Source organism: Tilletiopsis washingtonensis (genome assembly GCF_003144115.1).
Source record: "Tilletiopsis washingtonensis strain MCA 4186 unplaced genomic scaffold FA09scaffold_7, whole genome shotgun sequence".
NCBI lineage: Eukaryota > Fungi > Basidiomycota > Exobasidiomycetes > Entylomatales > Tilletiopsis > Tilletiopsis washingtonensis.
Window position 1 is genome coordinate 427,113 of NW_020312004.1, and position 22,474 is coordinate 449,586.

At 69.2% G+C, this 22,474-nt stretch overlaps 7 protein-coding genes across 7 annotated transcripts; 3 read left to right on the plus strand and 4 right to left on the minus strand.

Moving 5' to 3' along the window:
• Positions 1–161: 161 nt before the first annotated feature.
• On the minus strand, positions 162–3,505 carry FA09DRAFT_337822 (hypothetical protein; the record flags this gene model as incomplete). Its single annotated transcript, XM_025744033.1, has 4 exons — positions 162–315; positions 369–430; positions 483–1,381; positions 1,435–3,505. The coding sequence occupies 4 exons, from the start codon at positions 3,503–3,505 to the stop codon at positions 162–164; spliced, it is 3,186 nt and encodes a 1,061-aa protein (XP_025599382.1).
• Positions 3,506–5,224: 1,719 nt separating this feature from the next.
• On the plus strand, positions 5,225–5,626 carry FA09DRAFT_285481 (transcription initiation factor IID, 18 kDa subunit; the record flags this gene model as incomplete). The annotated part of the gene is made up of 2 exons (XM_025739886.1): positions 5,225–5,395; positions 5,507–5,626. Coding segments are annotated over 2 exons (291 nt in total), but the record flags the coding sequence as incomplete, so codon positions are not given.
• Positions 5,627–5,806: 180 nt separating this feature from the next.
• On the minus strand, positions 5,807–11,014 carry FA09DRAFT_317141 (hypothetical protein). Its single transcript, XM_025740871.1, has 9 exons — positions 10,666–11,014; positions 10,180–10,610; positions 9,793–10,127; positions 8,357–9,735; positions 7,350–8,305; positions 6,395–7,294; positions 6,252–6,341; positions 6,151–6,199; positions 5,807–6,098 (listed from the first exon to the last, which is right to left on the minus strand). The coding sequence occupies exons 1-9, from the start codon at positions 10,877–10,879 to the stop codon at positions 5,884–5,886; spliced, it is 4,569 nt and encodes a 1,522-aa protein (XP_025599384.1). The 5' UTR covers positions 10,880–11,014; the 3' UTR covers positions 5,807–5,883.
• Positions 11,015–11,200: 186 nt separating this feature from the next.
• On the plus strand, positions 11,201–12,226 carry FA09DRAFT_329055 (hypothetical protein). Its single transcript, XM_025742015.1, has 2 exons — positions 11,201–11,423; positions 11,498–12,226. Exons 1-2 carry the CDS (start codon positions 11,256–11,258, stop codon positions 12,035–12,037), a joined length of 708 nt encoding a protein of 235 aa, XP_025599385.1. The 5' UTR covers positions 11,201–11,255; the 3' UTR covers positions 12,038–12,226.
• On the minus strand, positions 11,794–15,938 carry FA09DRAFT_242128 (hypothetical protein). The gene is made up of 9 exons (XM_025739644.1): positions 15,367–15,938; positions 14,975–15,311; positions 14,604–14,921; positions 14,222–14,551; positions 13,909–14,166; positions 13,611–13,855; positions 13,111–13,554; positions 12,282–13,059; positions 11,794–12,226 (listed from the first exon to the last, which is right to left on the minus strand). The coding sequence occupies exons 1-9, from the start codon at positions 15,819–15,821 to the stop codon at positions 12,107–12,109; spliced, it is 3,285 nt and encodes a 1,094-aa protein (XP_025599386.1). The 5' UTR covers positions 15,822–15,938; the 3' UTR covers positions 11,794–12,106.
• Positions 15,939–16,822: 884 nt separating this feature from the next.
• FA09DRAFT_306639 (hypothetical protein) lies at positions 16,823–20,564 on the plus strand. Its single transcript, XM_025740538.1, has 5 exons — positions 16,823–19,122; positions 19,175–19,267; positions 19,325–19,484; positions 19,539–20,272; positions 20,329–20,564. The coding sequence occupies exons 1-5, from the start codon at positions 16,927–16,929 to the stop codon at positions 20,437–20,439; spliced, it is 3,294 nt and encodes a 1,097-aa protein (XP_025599387.1). The 5' UTR covers positions 16,823–16,926; the 3' UTR covers positions 20,440–20,564.
• A 47-nt stretch (positions 20,565–20,611) lies between these two features.
• On the minus strand, positions 20,612–22,452 carry FA09DRAFT_359716 (hypothetical protein; the record flags this gene model as incomplete). The annotated part of the gene is made up of 3 exons (XM_025745153.1): positions 20,612–22,064; positions 22,131–22,350; positions 22,431–22,452. The coding sequence occupies 3 exons, from the start codon at positions 22,450–22,452 to the stop codon at positions 20,612–20,614; spliced, it is 1,695 nt and encodes a 564-aa protein (XP_025599388.1).
• Positions 22,453–22,474: the final 22 nt, after the last annotated feature.

The window sequence follows — 22,474 nt, forward strand, 5'->3', positions numbered from 1 at the left end:
GCGAGGCACGCATGGATGGGCGCACGCCGCGAGTGGTCGTCCATGCGGGGCTTGCGGGAGAAGAGAGATGCAGCTGCCGAGGAGCGGCAGGCGGCGGAGGATGATGATGATGATGGCGAGGCGGCTTGACGTTGCTTGTGATGCAGGAGCAGAGTGCTCTTCTAGTAGTACGAGGGAGACGAGAAGGCGGCGACGTTGTTGGCGTGGCGCAGCTGGCTCGCCGTCGGCGGGAAGAGCAGCGCCGGGGGTGCGCCGGGCGCCGGGCTGCTGCCGAGGTACACGCCCTCGAGCGCCTCGGACGCGTGCGAGGCGCGGCTGGTGGGTGGCGTGAGCATCATGCAATGGTGGTGGCGTCTGGCGGCACTCACAGCGCCATGTCCATGCTGAAGACGGCCTCGGGCATGCCGTACGGCGTCGGCACCGCGGAGCCCTGCAAGGTCGTCGTCAGCTACGGCATCGCACTCGGCGCCTCAGCGACTCACTCGCGAGGTCAGGCGCGGACGTGCGCTTGGGGCGCGGAAGCCCCAGCCAAGCGCCGGCGGGCGCACCGAGCCGGCGGCACGCCAGCCAATGTCGGCCGCGGTGTTGCCCGCCGCGACGGCCTCGGCGACGTCGGGCGGTGGACGGGCATCGGGCGGCAGCGGCACATGCACGCCCGGCGTCGGCCCGCCCGCCAGGCCCCAGCCGCGACGGCCACGCAGCTGGCGCTCCAGCTGGCGGTCGAGGATCGCGGGCGCTGCTGCACCAGGACGCAGGCCGCCGGGCCCCGGAGCCGCCATCCAGCCGCGGCGGGGCGCACTCTGCGGCGCCCAGGTGTCCCAGCCGCGGTGCGGGCCCTCGTAGCCCTGCAAGCCGACGGGCAGCGCCGCCGCCCGCGCCGCATCGTCCTCGCGCAGGCGGTCGCGCATGCCCGCCACGCGGGCGTTGTCCTCCTCGGCGCGCGCCACGCCCTCGGCGTCCTGCCGGCGCACGGCGGCGACGAGGCGCTGCGGCGCCGCCAGGCTCTCCTCGTAGATGTGGCGCACCTTCTTGGCCGCCTCGCGCTCGCGGTCCAGCTCGGCAGCGACGGGCCCGCGGTGGCCGGACGCGCCCTTCATGTGCTCGTACGCCTCGAACGAGCGGGCCGTCGCCGCGGCAGCCGCCGATGCTGCCGAGAAGGAGCCCCAGCCGGACTCGTCGTCGTCGCCGTCTCGGCCGCGACGGTGGCGGCTGCGGCGTCCGCGCGAACGCAGCGGCCGGCGACGCTCGCCGCCGCTGGCATTCGTCGAGGCGACCGAGCGCGGACGGCGCGGGTCGAGCCAGGTGCTGATCGGCGGCGAGTGGCGCTGGTCGACAAAGTACCAGGCCATGTACACGGCGTCGTCGAACTCGGCGGTCCAGCCTGAGCAAGGAGGTCAGTCGGGGCGTCTTCGCACGGCAACATCCAACACGCACCTTCGGGTAGGACTCCGCCGCCGTTTTGCACGTACCATGGACCAGCTGCGGTGCCAGGCGGAGGCGGCGGCACGGCGTCGGTCATGGCCCGCGGCATGCTGCCGCTGTACTGCGCCCGCAGCTGCGGCTCGTAGGCGCCGTCGTCGAACCACGACTGCGCCGGTGCGGCGTGTGCCTGCTCGTAGGCGATCTGCGCCGAGTAGTGGGCGTGCTGCGCCGCCGCCTCGTTGTGTCGGCGTCGCATCTCCTCGTCATGCTGCTCGAGGGCCTGCGTCTGATCTTGCTGCTGCTGCTGCTGAGCTTGCTGCTGATGGTGCTGCTGCGCCTGCTGTTGCGCCTGTTGCTGCTGTTGCTGCTGGTGGGCTTGCGCCTGCTGCTGTTGCTGTTGCTGCTGCTCTTGGCGCTGTGCATGCTCCTGCGCCATGGCCTCAGCGCGACGTGCTTCCTCAGCCTGCCAGCCGGCGCGCTCCTCCTGCGCCTTGGCCTCGCGCTCCTGCTCCCAGTTCCACTGGCGCTGGCGCTCGTCGTCCTGCGTCGGACCGTGCGGTCTCTCGCCATGCTGCTCTTGCTGCTCGCGCGCCCACGGGTCCCAGGCCGGCGGCGGTCCGCTCCACACCGGCGTGGGCCACAAGGCACCAGCCGCAGCACCGGCCGCAGCACCAGCCGCAAGCATCGCTGCCTGTCCCATCGGCTGCAGCGCATCGCCGACCGAGTCGAAGGGCGCGTACGCATCGGGCACCATGCCGTATGGCGGCTGCGGCATGGCCTCGAAGCCGTTCGGGCCGAGCGCCGGCATTTGCGGCATCTGCGGCATCATATCGTACTGCACGTGTGGCTCGGGCATGGCTTCGAAGCCGTTCGGAGCGAGCTGCGGCATGTAGTCGAGCGGGCCCGGTGGCTGGTACTGATGCGGCAGTTGCTCTTGCTTGTCAGCGAGCTTGTCGGCATCCTCGTCGGTCTCCTCGGCGAGCGCCTGCGCGATGGTGTCGACCTCGGTCGGCTCATACTGCAGGCCGCGGCGGCGCATCTCCTCCTCGACAAAGCGGCGCGCGCCGGCCTCGACGGTGCGGCGCAGCTCGAGAAAGTCGGCATCGCTCATGTCCGGCGGGCGGGCGATGGTGCCGAAGATGGTCGAGGCGGCGTCCGAGGCCGGCGCGAAGGTGGACGGGTACGACGTCGAAGCCGGCATGCGTGCGATTGTGGGCGCCTCGGACGGAGAGCTGGCCGAGGTCTTGCTCGCCGCCGTGCTGGCTTGCTTGTGCTGGGCTTCTGCTGTGCTGCCGTTGGGTATGCCGAGCGACGGCGGTGCGATGGGACTTGTCACGCGGGCACTGCCGTTTGAGCGTGGCAGCGATGCGCGCTCGTTCTGCGAATGCCTGGAACCGTCCTCAACGTACGCCTGTCTGGATGAGTCCGTCTCGGCTTGACGCTGTGCCGCATACAGCATCGACGGCGGCGGCAGCGGCGGCGGTGGCGATGCATGCTCGTGCGGGTACTGCGGCATCAGCGCTGCGCCGCGGCTCGAGGAGCTCAGCGGCGGCGAGCGCCTCTCGGTGCGGTACGACGGCGGACGCGGCGGCGCCTGCGGCTCGGGCGAGCTCGTCTGGCGCAGCGATGCCTGCGAACGTGGCGCAGGCGATGACGAGCGCGTGTCTTGCGACTGCGGTTGCAGGTGATGCGGGCGTTGCAGCGGAGGAGCTGGACGAGGCTGCTGCTCCTTCTGAGGTGAAGGTCGAGCTTGGGGCTCTTGCGGCGGCGCTGGTGGTGCTTGTGGCAGCGGCTGCTTCTCCGGCGCACGCTCTTGCGGCTGTGTCGTGGCCACTGGCCTAGCCGCTGCGGCCCAGTCCTGCTGGACAGCATCCGTCTGCGCCTCGGGCTGCACCTCGGTGTCGGCGGCGCCCTTCTCGGGCAGTGCAGCCTCGAGATCGGTCCACGTCTCTTTGCCGAGCGGCTCGCGTGACTGCGGCGGCGGCGGTCCGGCTGGCGGAGCGGAGCGCGGCGGCGCCTCCCAGACGGCATGGCCCAGAGCAGAGCCGGCATCGGCCGTCATGCTCTCCATGAGCGCCTGCATGGAGGAGGTGGATGCGCCAGCTGCAGCAGAAAGGCGAGTAGCAGAGGCAAAGGTGTGAGAGAGGGCAGAGACAAGATGCGAGCTGAGGAGCGCTGAAGAAGGGCCTGCCGCGCGGGTGCACTGCTCATTGCCCTTGTGCCGCCGCTGCCGGCACGCACGCCGCGAGTGCCAGCGAGGCGCTGATGTACACCGCCCTTGTGCGACCTGAGGCGCTCGAAGGACGGCGCAGCTGCCCTGCCGAGACGGAGCCGTCTTTCTTAGACTCGTCGGGCCGTGACAAGGGCGAGGGCACGCGCTCCGCTGCAGCCGCATCGCGAGTCCCCTGCGCCGCATTCTGCGCTGTCGCAGCAGCGCTGAAGCGGCGGAAGAGCTGTGCCAGCGGACTCGGCCGATGAGCAACACCAGCGCGCACAAGGAGTAATTGCCGAGCGCCAGGTACAGTCGCGACGTGTGGCTTGCACTTCGTAGCAGATGGGCGCAATGAATGCCCCTGACGCCTTGCGGAGCCGCAGCGCCGAGGAACGCGGGCGGCGGCGGCGCGAACAGGGCAGGGTGCAGAAGCGGGCACAAGAGAATGCCCTCGGTGTACCGGCTAGAACATGCTGCCCATTCGGCCGCGACTCACCAGCCAGTCAGTCTCGGTGGCAGAGAGAGGCTGCGCTGTTGCTAGCAGCCATGCACTGAGGTAGGTGCAAGGCGCAAGCGACGGCAGCGCAGCGGCATCGCGTGCGGCATCCTTCGTCTGCCGCTCTGTTCTGACACTCAAGTCGTCTGATGCAGCGCCCGCGCGCTCCCCTGAGCATTCTCCCAGGGGCACTCGCTTGCGGCCGGCCACTTGATGCGGGCGCGGTCTATTCCGGGACGCCGTCGTGCACGTGCTCGTCACCGCCGCCGCCGCATTCGATCGGGATGGACCGCGGGCCCGCGGGTGCCTTTGCGGCTGGGTGCTGTGTCGAGGCTTGCGGCAGCCAGCGGCAGCACCGCGCGCAGCAGGAGAATGCAGGCGGAAGCGTGTCAGCTCATCCGCAAGCGATGCCCACGACCGAGCTGCGCCCCGATGCGGCACCGAGGTCGGAGCACTCAAGCATCCACGTGCACCAAGCCGGGTACCGCGTCGCGCATGATGATGCTTGCACGGCTTGAGGAGACGTCAGGCGACGGAGGTGAGGGAGCGAAGGAGAGCTTGCGGCGCGCTGCGCTTGCTCAGGGGGCGGCGGCTTACCAAAAGCTCGCGCATGCTTTGTCGCCGGCCAATACAAAATGCGTCGCGCCGCCGGCCAAGTTGTAGTCGCACGTGCACGGCGCGCATCCGGCATCGGTGGAGGCGCCGCACCCGACGAGAGGAGCGACCTGCCTCATCACCACCATCACCACCACGCCCACTCGGCCCTCGCAGCTTGCCGCAGCTCTGCCTCATGGACGCTCCGCGCCCGCCGCGTGCGCGCGACCGCCGCCGCCGTGCCGCTGCCGGCGCCGCGGCCCGCGGCACTGCGCTGCCCGCTGCGCAGGTCGCCGGCCTCGAGCGGGCGGCACGCCGTGGATACAGCAGCAGGGGTGCCTTTGGCCGAGACAGTGAGTCAAGGCGGCACTGCGATGCAGAGGTGGAGAGCGATGTCTGAGTGGCAGGCGCAGCGAGTGCGCGGCGGTGAGCAGAGAAAGGTGCCGCGGCCGTGTGGGCCAGACGGCTTGCGACCGGAACCTCAGGGCGCGACTCGCCTGCGACGCACGCTCACGCAGAGCACTCTCGCCTCATCAGTCGCGCGCCTCATGTACGCCTGTGGCGACGTCGCGCAGCCCGAGCCCGCCAGCGTGGCGCTGCTCGAGGAGATGACCGTCGAGTACTTGACGGACCTGTGCCACCGCGCGCGGCCATCGCCGTACTCCGTGCCTGTTCCCGTGCACCTGCCCACCGTGCTGTCCGAGGAGACGCCCGAGCGGCCCGAGTCGGCGCCGCCGCTGGTGCCGCTGCGCACGGCGCCGCACCCGTTCGCGACGCGCCAGCGCGTCAAGGTCGACGACCTCAAGACGGCGCTGCGCCGCGACGACAAGAAGCTCGGGCGCATCGAGGAGCTGCTGTACCTCGACACGGTCATCACCAAGGCGCGTCGCGGCTTCGACGACCCGGGCGAGTACGAGGCGGAGGAGGCGCGTGCCGAGGAGCGGGCACGGGCGCAGCAGGCGCAGGCGGGCGGCTCGGCGAGGGAAGGGCGCGAGGAGCCGAGCGGCAAGGCTCGTGGCATCGCCCTGCCGGGCGCCCGCTCATAGCACAGCCCATTCGATGGATCCGTATCTCTTCTCTGCATCTGTATCACCATCATCAATTCACGGCGTGGCTCTAGAGGTATGTGTGTGTGACGTGGAGGCTTGGACGTGTCCGTCTACTCGAGGCGCCGGCCGAGGATCGCCTGGATCTCGCGGCGCGGCTGCAGGTACGAGAGGAAGCTGGGGAAGCGGCCGGTCGTCTGGCCCGTCTGCGCCGTCGAGGCGCGCGAGACCACCGAGCGCGTGTCGTCGTCGTCGGCCGCCGCATTGGCGCCGTCGCTCTGCGCCGCCACCTTGTCGAGCAGGTAGGAGGTAAAGACGATGAGGTATCCTGCGGCGGGGCTGTGAGCGCGGCGGAGAGGCTGTGCAGCACAGATGCGCACCGTATCGCTGCAGGTAGTTGTTGTACACGCGGCTGAGATGCGTGTGTTTCTGCCGAGAGATTAGGATGGGTCTGCATGCATTGGGCGCCTGCTCGACCCACCTTGGTGCCCGGGTCGGCATTCTCGGCGCGCAGCTTGGCGTCGAAGATGGCCTTGCGCAGGTTCTGCACCTGGTCGCACGCATCGATGGCCTGCACTCGCGGTATCAGCACGCGAGCTCACGGCGGCGCTGGGCACCACGCACCTTGTCGGTCAGCCGCTTGGCCAGCTTGCCGTGCGCGAGCACGCCGCAGAGCTGCAGAATCGAGCGGTACTCGCCCGCGAGCTGCAGGTCGTCTTCGCGGTTGTCCATCTTGTCCTTGGCACCCTCCATGAGGCCGTCTGCGTCGTCGTCGTTTGCCCTCGGATCGGCCATGAAGCTCGCCTGCATGTCCTCCTGCAGCAGCTCCTCGGCGTGCTCCATCACGGTGGCCACCAGGATGGAGATGACCATCGACGTCGTCGTGCGCCCGCGGCCCATCTGGCAGTTGCTGATGGGCGCTGCGTCGGTGCGAAGTGCCAGCTGCACGCGCTCCTCCAGCTCGGAGAAGACGGCAGGGACGGGCGCCTGCTCGTCGGTCACTGGGATGCGCGCGTAGTCGACGCGGTAGCCCTCGCGCTGGATCGACTCGTACACGTCGCGCGGCGTCAGCACATCCTGGTCACGGACCGGGAACCACTGCGGGACAATCTCGTAGCGGCCGCCGGAAAGCTCGATCTCGTCGTGCAGCAGCAGGCGGCCGTCGTACTTGCGCAGCTCCTTGAGCACGTCCTCCTTCAGCGCCTGCTCCATCGACTCGACGACGTCCTTTGTGATGCCGGTGGCCTCGACGTTCGTGAGCGGCTGGTCGGCCAGGCGCAGCACGTGCGGCCTGCCATTGACGAAGAGCACGGGCTCCTCGCGCATCGACGACGCGACGACGCGGGCCTTGCCAGACGGGCCGGCATCCATGTACTCGAGGCCGCGGCGCAGGCCCTCGATCGACGGCATGCCATGGCCCCATGTGCGCAGCGCTGCTCGGTCGCTCTGGCTGTCGCCGCCAAGGACAAGTGGCACGCCGCGCAGGTTCGGGATACCTTCGATCTGCGACAAGCTGATCTTGGCCTGTCGGTGGTGGTCAGTGGACGCCAGTCTGCGCACTGAGCCCTGCTGCACTCACCAGGCCCGGGAACATGTCGGACTTGAGCATGGTGAAGGCCGAGAGCACAGAGCCCGAACGCGCTGAGACGACAGCCTGCACCTCCTCATCAAGCGCGGCGCCTTCGGCATCGAGCTTCTGCAGCGGCGTGATGGTCGCCATGTCGACCTTGTCAAACTCCTGTGAGAGCGTCTCGAGCACCGGCTGCCGCTTGATGAACGACTCAAACGTCGGCAACGCGTCCAGAGTGTCGAGGCTGGTGGCATTGAGGTACGCCTGGAACAGGCATAGCTCGTAGTAGCGCCGCAGGTGGTGCATCGCCGCCTGCACCTTGGCCTGCCGCTGCGCCTCGTCATCGAGATCCTCAGCCGCGAGGCGCGTGTCTTCGATGACGTCGCGCAGATTGATCACAGACGATGCGCAGCGGTCGATCGCATCGTCCACGGAAGCCTTGACCTCAAGACCGTGCGGGATGATGCGCAGGAGGGCGTTCACGGCGTGGTAGCTCAGAGCCTCTCGCTGAGTGTGCGGAATGCTCTCGTCCTTCGCCTCCAACGGCGAAGTGACTGAGGGTGTAGTGGCCGTAGCTTCGCGATGACGGTCGAGCCAGCGCACGATGAGCAGAACAATGACGGCAGTCAGCGTGCCGCGGCCGCGACCAAGCTGGTCATTCAGCACGAGCGCATTGTCGTTCAGCTTCGCCTTGATGACGAGGCGCAGGATCTCGTCGAAGTCATCAGGGTGCGGCGGCCGCTCGGCAGTGAGCGGGATGCGGCGGTAGGAGAGCTTGACGCCCTTGGCGCCACCCTCCGCCGGGGAGAGCGGCTGTGCGAGCTCGTGCGTCGCGTCCGTCATCACCTCTTGCAGCGTCTGAACCTCGCTGGGCTGAATCTCCTCCCAGCGCGGCACCACTTCGCCATCATCGAGCTCGGCGTGCAGGAGTAGCTTGTTCTCGCCAGCCTCCAGCTCGGAGAGCACTAAGCAGCGGGTCAGCAGCACGCCTCGCTACATGAGAGTCCGACGCTCACCATCAGCCTTCAGCCTCTCCTCGAGCAGCTTCAGCCGGTCCCACGAGATGCCGCCGAACTCGCGCACGTTGCGCAGCGACGAGCCCTTCTGGCGCAGCACGACGGGCTTGCCAGCGACCACGATGAGCGGCTCCTCGCGCAGCGTCAGCCAGGTGACCTCCAATGTGCTCTGACGCGCTCCCGCAAGCGCAAGCTGCTGCTGGATGCTGCGCACGATGCCGATGAGACCTTGCTTCGTCGGCTGGCCCGTGACCCAGATGTTGCTGTCGGGCACGCGGCGCAGGTTCACGGCTCCACGCACGTTGGCCGTGCCGGCCGTCTGGCGGTCGCGCTCGATGAACTTGCGCCAGATGTCCTGCTTGAGCAGCATCATTGGTCGCAGCACCACGCCGGCGCGGTTGCGGACGATGTGCTCGGCGAACTCGTCGCCGGGCTGCTCGGGATCTGCGCGGCTCTCGGTGCCGCGACGCAAGCCGCCCATGAGCTGGCCAACCTCCGACATGCTCGAGCTGGGCCGGCTGAGCACGCTGAGATCCTCGACGGGCGCAAAGAGGTACAGCTGCGAGCCCTTGGAGCGGACGCGCAGCACCGTGCCCCAGACCTCCGGCCGGCCCTTGAGATACGTCGAGAAGCGATGGCCGAAGGCTGCCGTCTCGCTGCCGCCGGCGTACTCGGCGAAGATGATGAGAGAGGCGTACTGCTCGAGCGTGCGCACGGCGCGGCCCAGGTGCTCTGCAGCGCTGTCACCATACGCATCCGTGGAGCCGGCACCGGGCCCGTGCTTGGCCAGCGCGTAGGCCACGCGCTCAGAGAGGACCATCTCGCGCAGGTGCACGACCGACGAGCATGCGTCGATGGCCAGATCAGCAACAGCCTTGCTCTCGAGGCCTTCTTCGAGCAGCGAGCAAAGCTGCCGGACGATGCCGTAGTCGCCGCGGTACGCGCGCTGGAGCGACTCGAGTACCGCAGGGTTGCCCAGCAGCTGCTCGAGCACAGCCTGCGAGTCGACGTTCGAGGCGGCATCGATGCTGGAGGTGAGGAGTCGCATGAGCCGCAGCAGCGACTGTGCGGTCTGGTGCTGTTCCGATGCGGCACGCAGCGACTTGGCGATGCCCTTGCCCGGCGCGGGGCTCGTACCACGGCGAGAAGACGAGCCATTCGCCGCCTCTGCTGAGCGCTTGAGGTCCGCGACTGGGCGATCCATAAGCCGTTGGGAGACGGGCAGTGGGTCGAAGCCTTTGACAATCATCTGCCGCCGCCGCACGATCACCGCAGCGCACATGGCCACAGTCGTGCGCACCGCGCCGATGCCACAGTTCGCAACGACGGAGGTCTTCGTCGGGTCGAGCTCCTTGAGGATGCGCAGATATGCGTCGAGGCTGAGCCACAGTGCGGTCAGCTAAGGCTCACGCACGGACGCACACGAAGCGCCTCACTAGTTGTTCTCGGCGGTGCTCTGGTCTGCGGCGATGGGCACGCGGTGGTAGTCGACGCTCCAGCCGTCTTTCCGCGCCTTGTGGAAGACCTCGCGGATGGTGCTGACCGATTCCGCGTCGATGGCCACCCAGACAGGCATCAGCTGGCCCTTCTCGTCCTCCTCGTGCACCATCAGAAGGCCGTCGTAGCGCGCAGCCTCGCGCAGCAAGTCCTGCTTCAGCCGCGTCTCGATCGACTCGAGGTTCTCGGCGCGGTCCGAGATCGAGTACGTCTCCATCGGCTTCTCTATCTCGCGCAGTACGAAGGGTCGGTTCGACACGTAGACTACCGGCTCCTGCAGGTGTTTGTCAGCTCAGTCGCCACGTGCACCCAGCTTGGCGACTCACTTCGCGCGTGCAGAACCAGACACACTTCCGAGCGGGACCCATGTCATCCGTGGCCACACCAAGGTGACGACCAGACGGTCGTCTGGGCTCAGCTGCAGGCCGCTCCGGCGCACTCGGCGTCGACGGGCCCTCCGCTGGTGACTCGGCCGGCGGCGGCGTGCCAGCGTCGGGCGACGGCGACGTGTCGCGCGAGGCGGCATTGTCGAGGGCGCTGCGGAAGAGCGCCGTGCCGCTGGGCCGCCGAGCCTGGCCATTCACGGAGCTGTCGCGGCTTGCCGATGCGCGCGACAGGGGCTGGCACTGCAGCACGCTCAGCACGCCTTTGAGGCCCGTCACGGTCGGCTGCGCGCAGCCGTACACCTCGAGCGGCACGTCGGCCTTGCGGAAGTTGGGTGCGCCCTGCAGGTGCAGATCGAGGTGCGGGCGGCGTGCTGATGGCAGCTAGGTATCAGCTGACTGCGCATACCCACCTCTATGCGTGCTCACCGCCGGCGAAGTGGTCGGCCTTGAGGATGAGGCCGCGGTTGAGCACGCTGCCCTGGCGCGAGCGCACGACGGCCGCCTCGCGCGCCGTCCAGAGGTGCGACGCCGGCAAGTCGGGCAGCGGCAGAATGCCGTCGGAGCGTGAGGCGGCGCCGAGGTGCGGCGGCGGTGCCGCTCCGTCCTGCGACGGACGCAGCATCGGCGAGGCGCGCGACATGGCGCCGGACGAGACACCGACTGGCGGCAGAGGCGAGGGAGAGGGGTGACGCAGGGAGAGAGCGTGGGAGACACCGGGAGCGGGAGAGACGCGGCAAAGGTAGCGCAGATGAGACGGAGCAGGCGGTGAACGAGGATGAGGTGAGGAGGCAAGGCTCAGGAGGCGCAGACGCACGGTGCCCGGTGCGGGGCCGGGCCGAGGTGGAGCAGGCGGAGGCGGTGCGCTCCGTCAGGGTGCGCGCCGCCGTTGTTGCCGCGGCCCAACTTCATCTCGACTTTCGCGGCGCGCGCGGCGCGGCGACTCGACGTCCAGCGTTTCTCTCCTCACCACACGCATCCGCAACTTCTCTGCAGCTTCACCACCACCACTTCCCGCCATGGCACCCACTGCCTCGCCGCACAAGCGCAAGGTTGTCAAGCACCGCACCAACGCCGCAGAGGCCGGCGGTCGCGCAGCGCACCACGCCACGGGCGGCGGCGGCGGCCGGCGGCAAGGCTTCCAGGTCGGGCCCAAGCATGCGCCCGACGGCAGCTATCTTGGCCGCGGTGAGTGGTAGCGAGCGCAGCGTGTGCTGCGTGCTGCTCTTTGCCGCCGGCCACTGAACCCTCTCCACTCGCAGCCAAGAAGATCAAGAGCCGGCTGATCGAGAATGCCAAGGTCAAGAAGGCCTTCTACCGCGGCGCAGGCTCGAGCAGCAGTGGCGCGCCGGCGCTCATCTCCGAGGCCGAGCAGGTCGCCACGCGCGACGAGGGCCGCTTTGCGCCCGAGGACCCCGTGGCCAAGGCGGCGCTGGCGGACGTCGACGAGGTGCTGCGTGTGCGCGAGCAGAAGCGGGCAAGGGGCACGGCAGCGGGCGAGAGCGCGGGGCCGAGCACGAGCGCAGAGGGTAGCAGGGGCAAGGGGGACGAGGCACCAGGGAAGCGGCGGCGAAGAGAGCGGCCGAAGTTCGCGCCTCCGCCGCCGCGCAGCAAGGGCAAGCAGCGCGAGGAGCGGGCAGCCGCAGCGGTGCCGGCCAGCAGCGACAAGCCGCAGCGGACACGCGAGCAGGCCGAGCAGGAGCGGCGGCAGCGCGAGAAGAAGGCGGCCAAGACGAACAGGCGCGGGCAGCCGGATCTGGGCGCGCGCATGGAGCTGCTGCTCGAGAAGATCAAGCGGTGAGGCAGTCGTCACACGTGGTGCGGCACAATGTCATGCTTTTTGTGCGCAGCATCTGCGCTTGCCTTCTGTCTACTCGCTGGCCATCTGGCACGCATTGTCGAACGCCACGCGCACGGCGTCGTCCTCCGGCACGTCCTGGAAGACGAGGGACGAGATAGTCTCGCTGTTGGCGGCGAGCTGCTTTGCGAACTGCACAGAGCGCGTGTCAGCATCGGCGTGCCATGTATGCACTCGCACCACTCACCAGCCGCAGGAAGTTGCGGTACCACGCGCGCACCCACCACGCCTGCCATGCCTCGTTGGGCGTGGCCTCGTCTAGCTCGCCCGCAGCCGCGAGCGTCGGCGCAGTGGCGCGGACAAGGCGGACGAAACCCTGCGTCGCGCCGACGAGCACCTTGCGCTGCTCGACGGAGATGGCGTCGAGGGCGGCGCGCGCATCCTGGCTCGTGCCGTTGGCCTTCTTGACGGCCTCCTTCTGCGTCGCCTGCGCCGCGGCAGCACGCGCCACGGGCGACGGCTGCGGGCGCGGCGGCAGCGAGGCGCCCGGGAAGAGCGGCAGCTTGAACTCTGGCTCAGCGGGCAGCTGCGGCTCCTCGGCGCCGGCAGCCTCGGCCGCAGCCTTGCGGTCGGCCTCGTCGGCCTCCTCGCGCTCGAGCGTCTCGAGGCGCTTGCGCACCTGCTCGACGCGGCCGTTGACCTTGTCGACGGTGATGCGCACAATGTCCCACCACGAGAACGTGCTCCAGTCGCGCTCCAGGCCGCCGGCCTCGGGCGGCGCCACGCGCGAGAAGCTGCCCGCCACGCCGTCGCCGCTGCCGAGCAGCACGAGCGCAGGGATGTTGCGCGGCGGCGCAAAGACAAAGTCGATGATGTCGGCCGGCTCGACGATGCGGTACTGCAGCAGCTTGTCGAAGACGATCTGCACCCACTGCGGCGCGAGCGCCCAGAAGCGCACCGTGCTCGACAGGATCGCCAGGCGCATGGCCGGCGACGACGAGAGGTCACGCAGCAGCGCGTGGTACCTGCAATGCATGCATGAGCAGGGCACAGCTGAGACATGCCGTGGCACTCACCGCTCGACGACGTTGAGGAAGTGCGAGAAGGAGCGGCTGCCGACGCTCAGCACGGCCTGCGTGACCATGTCGCGCACGAGGAAGTCGGCCTCGACCTCGTTGCGCACCTTGCTGTCCGTCTCCTCGTCCGACGGCATGAGCGCGTCGGCGTCCTGCGGCAGCACCTGCTGCTTCAGGCTCTCCATGTTGGCCATGATGACCTCGCCCGTGGCGCGCGCGCGGAACGACTCAATGAGCGCAATGGCTTGCTCGCGGCACGGGTGACCCTCGGTCGCGTAGGTGAAAGAGGGCCCAGGCTCCTCGGCTGAGAGCACGCCGGTGGCGATCTCCTCGGGCAGCGTCGTCTTGATGCGCTCCCAGTACGCCAGGCGCACCTCGAGCTCGACGACGCGCCGGGCAAAAGCCTTGCGCGGGTGTGCGTGCGGCAGGCTCATGTCGCCGATCCTGCGGGAGCGTGCAGTCAGCAGTGCGCCTCTCCTGGCAGCGCCGGCACGACTCACCACTCCTTCCAGCCCCACTGGAAGCCGAAGTTGCTCAGGTGCACGCTGAACCAGTCGGCGAAGCGGCGGATCACCTCGCCCTCGGCGCGGCCGGTGCGCATGGCGCCGTACACGCGGCGCACGCTCTTGCCCATCGCCGGCGCCACGGTGCTCGGGCTCAGCGTCACGACCTCACGCAGCAGCGACGTGTAGTAGAGCGCCTTGAGCGGCGGCTCAGGCAGCTGCAGCGCCGTCGAGAGGATGCACTGTGAAGCCTGTGAGCCACGATGGTAGCGTGCGAACGAGCTGCAGGACTCACCTCGACCAGCACATCGTCCAGCACCCATCCGCCGCGCACCTCGCCGTCCGGCCCTGCGACCCAGTCATCCTCGGCATCGCCAAAGAGGCCCTTCTCCGGGTTTGAACCCTTGCCCACGAAGGTGCCGCGTCGGCACCAGCGTGCAAAGTCGAAGAGAATGCGGGCGCACTCCTTGCGGTTGACCTCGTACAGGTCGATGATGTCGGCGAGCAGCGAGCGCAGCACCAGCCCGGACGGCGACGAAGGCGCAGGTACAGACTGCAGAGCCAGACACGTCAGCAAGGCGCAGCTGCAGGAAGCACGAAGCACTCACCTCGCCGAACCAGCGGGCCGAGCGCTGCACACGCGCTGGACCGGCACCGGCGCGCAGCTTCTCCGCCTCGCCCTTTGAGATCTCGCGACGGTTGCGGCGCACCTTCTTGCCCGCCGGACCGGCCTCGGCGGCCGCTGCAAAGCTGGTGATGGAGCTCTCGTCGTCGTCTGGCGGCACGAGCACGTCGGGCAGGTGCAGGAACGGCTCGCGCGCATCGACGAGCGGCAGCAGCGCAGGCGGCAGCAGGTCGAGCGGCGAGGCGAGGAAGAAGGGCCGCTCGTAGCCGCTGGAGCGCAGCGCGAGCAGCGCAGAGACGGCACTCTCGAATGACTGAAGTCCGGCGTCAGCAGCGAGCCGCCGAGCACTGGCAGACCCAACTCACTTCTTCGCGCAGCGTGTCGTCTTCCTCCTCACTGGCGCCGCCCCAGGGCGAGACAAGGTCCTTCTCAACGCGCCGGTTCTGGTTGTACGTGACAATGCGATCGACGAGCGCGTCTGCCTCGTCCTCGCCGCTCGCGCCATCGGCCACGGCCGCGCGCCCAGCCCAGCAGAGCGCCTCGATGACGCACACGGCCGCCCGGTCGCCGCGCTCTGCCGTCACGCCGGGCTCGTCGAGCACGGCGGCAAAGGACGTGAGGAGCGTGCGAAACGAGCTGGGCGAGAGGATGCGCAGCGGCAGCAGCGTTGCGAAGAAGTGCAGCTGCAGCGTGCGTCAGCTGCCAGCGCTCAAGGCATACTCGGGAGGTCACTCACGCAGAGCCGCACGTTGCGCCACATGCGCGCATCCAGCCAGCCCTGGAAGGCGCGCACGAGGTCCTTGAGGATCTCGTCACCCATGCTGAGGGCCTTCTCGCTCGGCGCGCCCTCCTTCTCGGGCGACATGGAGCCAGCCTGCCGCCGCTCGTCATCGCCGAGCGCGCTGCTGGGCCGCTTGCTCGGCGACACGGGCGACGCGCGGCCGAACTCGTCCTCTGCGGGCTGCTCGCTTGCGTCGTTGGCGCTCGAGCCGGCAGGCACAGATGTCGGGGCGGTGAGCAGGTAGCCAAGCAGCGCCGCATTGAGCGGCAGCTTGTGAGGCTGCTCGGTGATCCTGCGACACACTGCGTCAGAGCAATGCACGCAGTCACCGTCGCCGGCCCACTCACATGACGCGCCAGGCGACCTTGACGTCCGCGCGCTCCACGCTCTCAAGCCACTTGGCGTGCGACATCATCTCGGCGCGCGCATCGAAGAGCTCGGCGTCGCCGTCGTGCGTCTGTGCCGCCGCACCCTCGGGGCGCCCGTGCGCCGGGTCGGCCCAGCGGTAGAGCGTGGTGCGCAGCGAGCGCAGCCGCTGTGCCGCGCGGTCCGCCTCGATGTCGGCGCGCGACATGGGCTGCGGGCCGCCGCCCGAGTTGCGCCCGCGTCCGCGCCCGCGGCCTCGTCCGCCGTAGGGCGAGCCGTAGCCGCCGGGCGATGCGCCGTATCCGCCGGGCGAGGCTGCATAGCCGCCCTGCTGCGCGTAGCCGCCGGGCGAGGCGTTGTAGCCGCTACCACCGCCGCCGCCGCCATAGCCGCCGCCATAGCCGCCGCGGCGCGGGTGCGGCGAGTTGAAGTCCATGCCGGGCAGAGACGCGCCAGCCGGCAGGTGCGAGGTGAGCGCTGAGTACGTGCGGGTGCGCCAGAGAGATGGAGCAGGGATATGCGATGTGGACAGGCGCTGTGTGCGATCGAGGTGGTGGAGGTGAGCAGAGATGCGAGGAGGCGCGAGCGTCCTTCGCGCGTGGCCGCGCCATCCCGCGGAGTAGAGTGCGCTGTGCGCCTGCGTGTGCCTGACGCCCGCAAGGCGCGCTGCGACGCTCAAGGCTGGCCCCTCGCACGCCCATCTTCGCGGCGAAGTGCTGCTTGCGGATGCCACTCTGCGGCACATTTTTGCAGACAGGGGCAGTGAGCAGGTCTCCGCCCGCTGGGTGTGAGAAGAAGTACATCCTATGGCCCCGCCTCATCCCACCACCCTTGCCGTCCCCTCACGCTGCCATGGATTCGCAGCCGAGCCGCCGCCTGCCACAGCGCTCGGCGTATGTGCCGCCGCATCTTCGCAACAAGGCGCCGCCCGAGCCTGCACCGGCGCCGGAGCCAGCACTGCCGCCGAAGCCGTCGCGCTGGGCCCAGCTGGTGCCAGGTGCGGCGGAGGAGGAGGCAGACGACGGCGAGGACGACCAGCCGCAGGCGTTTGCGCTGCTGCCCTTCGCTGCCTACGACTCGTACTTCGAGCCGCCGGCACCGACGACGCCCAGGTTGCCGCGGCCTGAGAGTGTGAAGCCGATCTACGTGCCGCCGCATTTGCGCAATCTGCCCGAGTGAGTCTGAAGCATGCTGAGGGCTGCATGTATGCTGGCGCCCAGGGTGCATGCGGCGCTGTCTGCGCACGCGGCGAGTCGAGTGGAGGCGACGCGCGCGACGTGCGCCGGCCGCTGAGCTGACATGCGCGTGGAGAAGCACACGCGCGGCCCAGGAGGCTCGGCGTCTTGGGCCGCATCAGCTCCTTCCTTCCCACCACCTCTCCGTCCGGACCCTCCTGGCTGCTGTTTCTGTTCTTATACGCCTCGCACCACTGACGCTCGCCTTGTAGCGAGCACGCCGCACGCTCTCTCGACGCCGCCGCTCCTTCCTTCTCGCCACACTCCTTCTGCACCTCTACGCCACCCGACGCAGACGACGACGACATGGCCCGCGGCGGCCCACGAGGCCGCGGCCGCGGCCGTGGCGGCTACGGCGCCGGCTTCGACGCCTTTCCCGGCGCCGGCCGCACGCTCGACTCGCCCGACGGCGCCTTCCCGCCGCGCGGCGGCTATCGTGGCGGGCGTGGCGGCGGGCGCGGGCGTGGCACGGCGCTTGCCATGCGCGGCCAGAACGCAGTGGGCTTCGACTACGCCTCGCTGAGCCGGCCACGCGGGCCGCCGCCGCTCGAGGGGCCCGAGGGTCTGCAGCCGGCGCAGCAGGCGCCCGACAGCGACGGCGACGTCGTCATCACGCCGCGTCGCGGCTACGTCCACGTGCACCGCCCGCAGCACGAGCGCCCCGTCGAGCGTGCCTACGACCCCTCGGCGCCCGGCGCGTCGCGGCATGCGCTGCATGGTGCTGATCTGGCGGGCATGCTGCCGCCGACTGGGCCCAAGGCGATGCAGCGTTCGGGCGGCCACTACGTGCCTGCCGGCGGCACCTCGCGTCGCGGCGGACGAGGTGGCGCCGCTCCCGTCTTTCCACAGTTCAACGTGCCGCAGCGTGCGTATCGGCCCAGCGAGGACGTCGAAGCGCAGATGCTCGCCGGCCTTGGCCTCTCGCGCGCCGGTGTGCGGCAGTTCCGCGCTGGCGACCCAGCTGCAGCGCGAAACCGACCGATGCTGCAGCCCGTGGCGTTCGTGGCCAGCACCGGCCTCGACAAGCAGCGCGAGGGCGAGGGCCTGCAGGAGGCGAGTGCCGAGGCGCTGGCGCAGGGCAAGTCCGGTCGTGGCCTCGGCTTTGCCGATCCCGCCGCACCAGCACAGCCGCCGCTGCCGGAGAGCAAGCCGCCGATGCAGATCATCGAGCTCGGCTCGACGGACGACGAGGACGACGACATGGCCGCGCTGCTCGCTGCCTACCCTGACACACGAGAGCTCGAGGCGCACGAGGAGAGCATCGTGCATGATCCGCTCGTCTCGGAGCTGCCAGAGTTCGCACACGCCGCCGCTGTGGCCGAACCGTCGCAGGTTGAGTCGGACGACGAGGAGGACGTCGTGCTCGTGACGCACACCAGCATGTCGTCGGCTCCGTCAGGGCCGATGGAGGACGACGCGTACGACTCGGAGGAGGACCGGCAGCTCGAGGCTGTCATTGCCGCTGGCGAGGCCGCTGGCCTGTCTGCCAGCATGAATGGCGCAACTTCTCACGCGCCGATCGAGGTCGACCTGACGGCCGATGACGAGCTTCCCGAGCCGGAGGCCGAGCCGACGTTCTACATCGACACCGAGGCGTCCGAGCCGATGCAGTTCGAGCAGTCAGTCGCCGAGGCTGCAGCACCGGCACTGGGCGACCCAGTGGCCCCGGCGCCGCGCTCCGCCGAGGTAGAGATCGATTACTCCTCGGACGACGCGCCCAACATGACGCAGCGCCAGCCACGCGGGGCGGGCAAGAAGGCGCGCAACTCGGCCAAGAAGGCCCGGCGGCGCCAGAAAGGCAAGGACGGCCAACTGCGTGGCTTCGAGGAGCCGCCGCAGCCGCGTGAGGGTGACAGCGACCTCGAGTGGGGCAGCGACGGGCCGCCCAAGCGCAAGGGCGCGAACGGTGCAGGCGGCGACGCTGTGGCCGAGGAGCTGCGGCGTGGCCTCACACTCGGCGCGTCTGGCGCAGCGTCTGCGAGCAGCTCCAAGGCCAAGCAGCAGCAGGCAATCCTGGACGATCTGGCAGAGCTGGCGGCCAACGACGTGCGTGCACGCAAGTCGGCCGACGACGACGAAGACTCGGACCTCGATCGCGAGACGGAGCTCGACGGCCTGCTGCGCTTCATGAACAGCATGGACGGCCAGCGCGGCGGGCGCCAGATGACGCTCGACGACATTGCCATCGAGGAGCGCATGGCGTCCGAGGACGAGTGGATGACTGAGGAAAGCGGCGACGAGGACGCAACCGAGATCGTCATCGAGGAGCAGACGACGTCCGTCCGCATCGCCGTGGAGCAGGACGAGGAGACGGAGGAGCAGATGCTTGCCATCGAAGAGCAGATCATCCTTGACAGCGACAGCGACGACAGCTCCGAGGACAGCGACAGCGACGACGACATGGACGAGCTGGACCTTGTCATGCTGTCGCGCGGCCGCAAGGGTAAGGGCAAGAAGGCCGAGCTCCTCAGCGACAGTGACAGCGACAGCGACTCTGACGAGGTGAGTCCGTTGCCGAGCGCTGTGGGCGCTGCCGTGCTGATCATTCCCACAGGACTCTGACTCGGACGACTCGGATGACGACGATGACCTGCCGAAGGGCTTCTCCTGGGCCGACCGCGACGAGGACTTCATCGCCAAGCTCGACGTGCGTCTCACTGTATTGGCTTGACCCTTGCTTTGACTGCTGACCACCCGCTCGCAGCGCTACGCACTGGAGCACGACGACGTGCTCAAGGGCCGCGACCGGAAGGCTCGGAATAAAATCTTCCGCGCCATCGAGCGCGGCGAGTTCGACGACTTTGAGGAGCTCACGCGCGGCGCGATCTCGTTCGACATGGATCTCGACAGCAAGCCTGTCAAGGGTGCGTTGCCTCTCGATCTGCTGCCAGTGCAGCATGCTGACACGCGCCATTCAGGCGGCCACGCAGGGCGGAAGAAGTGGGACGACGGCAGCACGTGGGCCGAGAACCTGCAGGGCCAGTGGGAGAAGGACCGCGCCACCAAGGCTGCCAACAAGCGCAAGCGGGCCGCCGAGCGGGCCGCCGCCGCTGAGAACCCGTTCCACAACACGCACAAGAAGGGCACCAAGAAGGCGCAGAAGAAGGCTGCGCGTGCCGAGCGGCGCGGCGAGCGCAACGGCGCTGCCTTTGGCTTCGACGACGCGCCGCAGGCCGCCACGCGCGGCTTCGGCGGGGTTGGTGGCCCGGCCTCGGGCGAGTCGGTGCTCATGCTGCACCACGCCGTCAATCTGCACGAGCTCGACCTGCAGATCCAGCACTTCCTGCGCGACCCGGCGCACACGACGCTCTCGCTGGCGCCGATGGACAAGCGGGCGCGTGCGCAGGTGCACATGCTCGCCGCCGCCTACTCGCTGACGAGCAAGAGCAAGGGCGACGGCGCCAAGCGCTTCCCCACGCTCGTCAAGAACTCGCGCAGCGGCCAGAACGTCAATGTCCACCGCGTGCGCGCCGTGCTGCAGGGCCGCGACGTCGGCTTCGGCAAGGGCGCGCCGCGCCGGGACAAGAAGGGCGGCAAGGGCAAGTCTGGCGGCGCCGTGTCTGCCGCTGGCGCCGGCGTGGCGCGGAATCAGGAGGGCGCCGAGGTCGGCTACGGCGCTGAGAAGATCAGCGAGGACAACATCGGCCACAAGGTGAGTGCGCCTGCCATGGAGGACCACCGGCATGCAGCTGACACTCCCCTGCGCAGCTGCTCACCATGATGGGCTGGAAGGAGGGCTCCGGCGTGGGCCACACGCCCGGCTCGGCCTCGGCCGTCGGCGCGACGATCAAGATCAGCAAGGGCGGCCTCGGCTTCTGAGGTGCCACCCTCATATACACACCGCAAACATGGCAGTCATAGAGCGCGGGGCATGTGCTAGCATTGCGGTGGTCTAGGATAGAGTGACTGGTGCGAGAGAGCGAGGCAGGCGCAGTGGCGCAGACAGGAGACGTGGAAGCGATGTGGGTGACGAGAGGAAATAAGCTGGCGCTCAGCGAAGGAGGCGCAGCACGGAGGTGGGCTTCTTCTTGCGCGCAAGGGCCGCCTTCTCGGCCTCGGAGGGCGAGGAGCGCTGCTGCGCGGGCTTGTGCAGCGCAAAGCGTGCCAGCGGCGGCTCGGGGCACGGCGTCGCGCAGGCGCGGTGGTACACCTTGGTCTCGTACAGCAGGCTGGCGCTCTTCGGCGTCGGCTGCACGGCGTCGCCGGCGAAGAGGTCGCTCATCGTCGCGCCCGGCAGGAAGCTGACAGGGTGCAGCTGCGGCAGCGGCGCGCGAGGCGCCTTTGGCTGCACGCTGCGCAGCACGGGGCCACGGGCGGCGGCCAGCGTGCGTGGCGCCGCGATGACGACGGCGTCGAGCTCGCCGTGCTTGAGGTTGACGCCGCCGGTCGGGCCGGAGTGCAGCAGCGACGGCGCCGAGGGGGCGCTGCGGCGGCTCTCCTTGCGCTTCTCGCTGCCGTAGAAGCGCGTCTGGCCACGCATGCGCGAGATCCACTCGTCGCGGCGGGCTGCCAGCGCCGCATCGCGTTCCCCCTTGACGGTCTTGTCCGACGTGGAAGCGGCGAGCTCGATACCGGCCGAGGCGCTGCTGCGCTTGCGAGAGGGGCGCGGCGCAGCAGATGTCGTGGCTGCAGCCGTAGACGGCGCCGACGTAGCGGCGAGGAAGTCAAGCACAGCTTCGCCCGACGAGCTGGCGTCGCTGCCGGGCGTGGCGTTGAAGAAGATGGCGCCGCAGCCCTCGCATGTCGGGTCGCCGCAATCACGGCCGGCGGGCAGGCCGTGCGTGCAGCGTGTGCTGCCCAGCATCGCAGAGACACACGCCTCCGAGCTTGTGCGCTCAGGCAGCGCGGTGGCTGGCGGCGTCGCCATCGCCTCATCCACGGGGCTGGCCGGCGTCGGCGGCTCGCTCGACTCGCCTGCAAAGACGTCGCTCTGGAGCATCTCGAGGCCTTGCAGCAGGCAGGCGTAGTTGGGGCAGCGCGACTGCGGGCGCTCGCACACGTCGCACTCCTCCTCGTCCGAGTCGACGGGCTCGCTGCACGCGGGCACCATCTGCGGCGTGAAGCTGCTTGTCGCATGCGCGGGCCAGGGACTGCTGGCGACGATCTTGATGCTCGGCAGGATGGTGTTGCGGCGAGGTGCGACCTCCTCCTTGTCGGGCTCGTTCTCGTCGTCCGAGCCGCCAGCCGACGTCGGCACAGTGGATACGTACGACAGGTCCGAGCTGAGCTCGGTGCGCGACACATCGCGGCTGTCGGTCGACGTTGAGACATCTAGCGCCTCGAGCGACAGACGGTGAAAGAGCAGGAAGGCGGAGTAGTCTGCACTGCTGCTGGACGACTCCGAGGATGCCTCGCGGCGCGGACCGCGAGCGAGGATGGCGGAGCGCGAGACTGCCGGCGACGACACGGCTGTCGCTTCGGGCATCTCCTCGTCGCTGTCGTAGCTGAGGTGTGGCTCGATGCGACGAATGGAGCAGCCCTGCTCGACGTGTCACGGTCCGCCCTGATACAGGCCAGAGCGCGTAGCGACAGGCGAGGCAGCCGCAGAGCTGATGGCGGACACGCCACCGGGGCTCTCGACGACGATGCCGTACGACGCCAGGTCGCCGATGGTGAGCAGCGCGATCTCTTCGTCGTCCTCGTCGCGCAGCTCCCAGTTGGGCGACTGTGCGACGCGGCTGCCTGAAGGCGAGGCATCGCTAGCATCGGGCGATGCGGCACCGTCGTGCGCTGCAGTGGAGGGCCGAGCGTCAGCATGCTGTCGAGGCCACGCGCCTTGATGTGCGAAGATTTACGGCTCAGCCACTCACCGAACATCGTGCTGTAGTCCATGCTAGAAGCCAGGGTGCGAGGA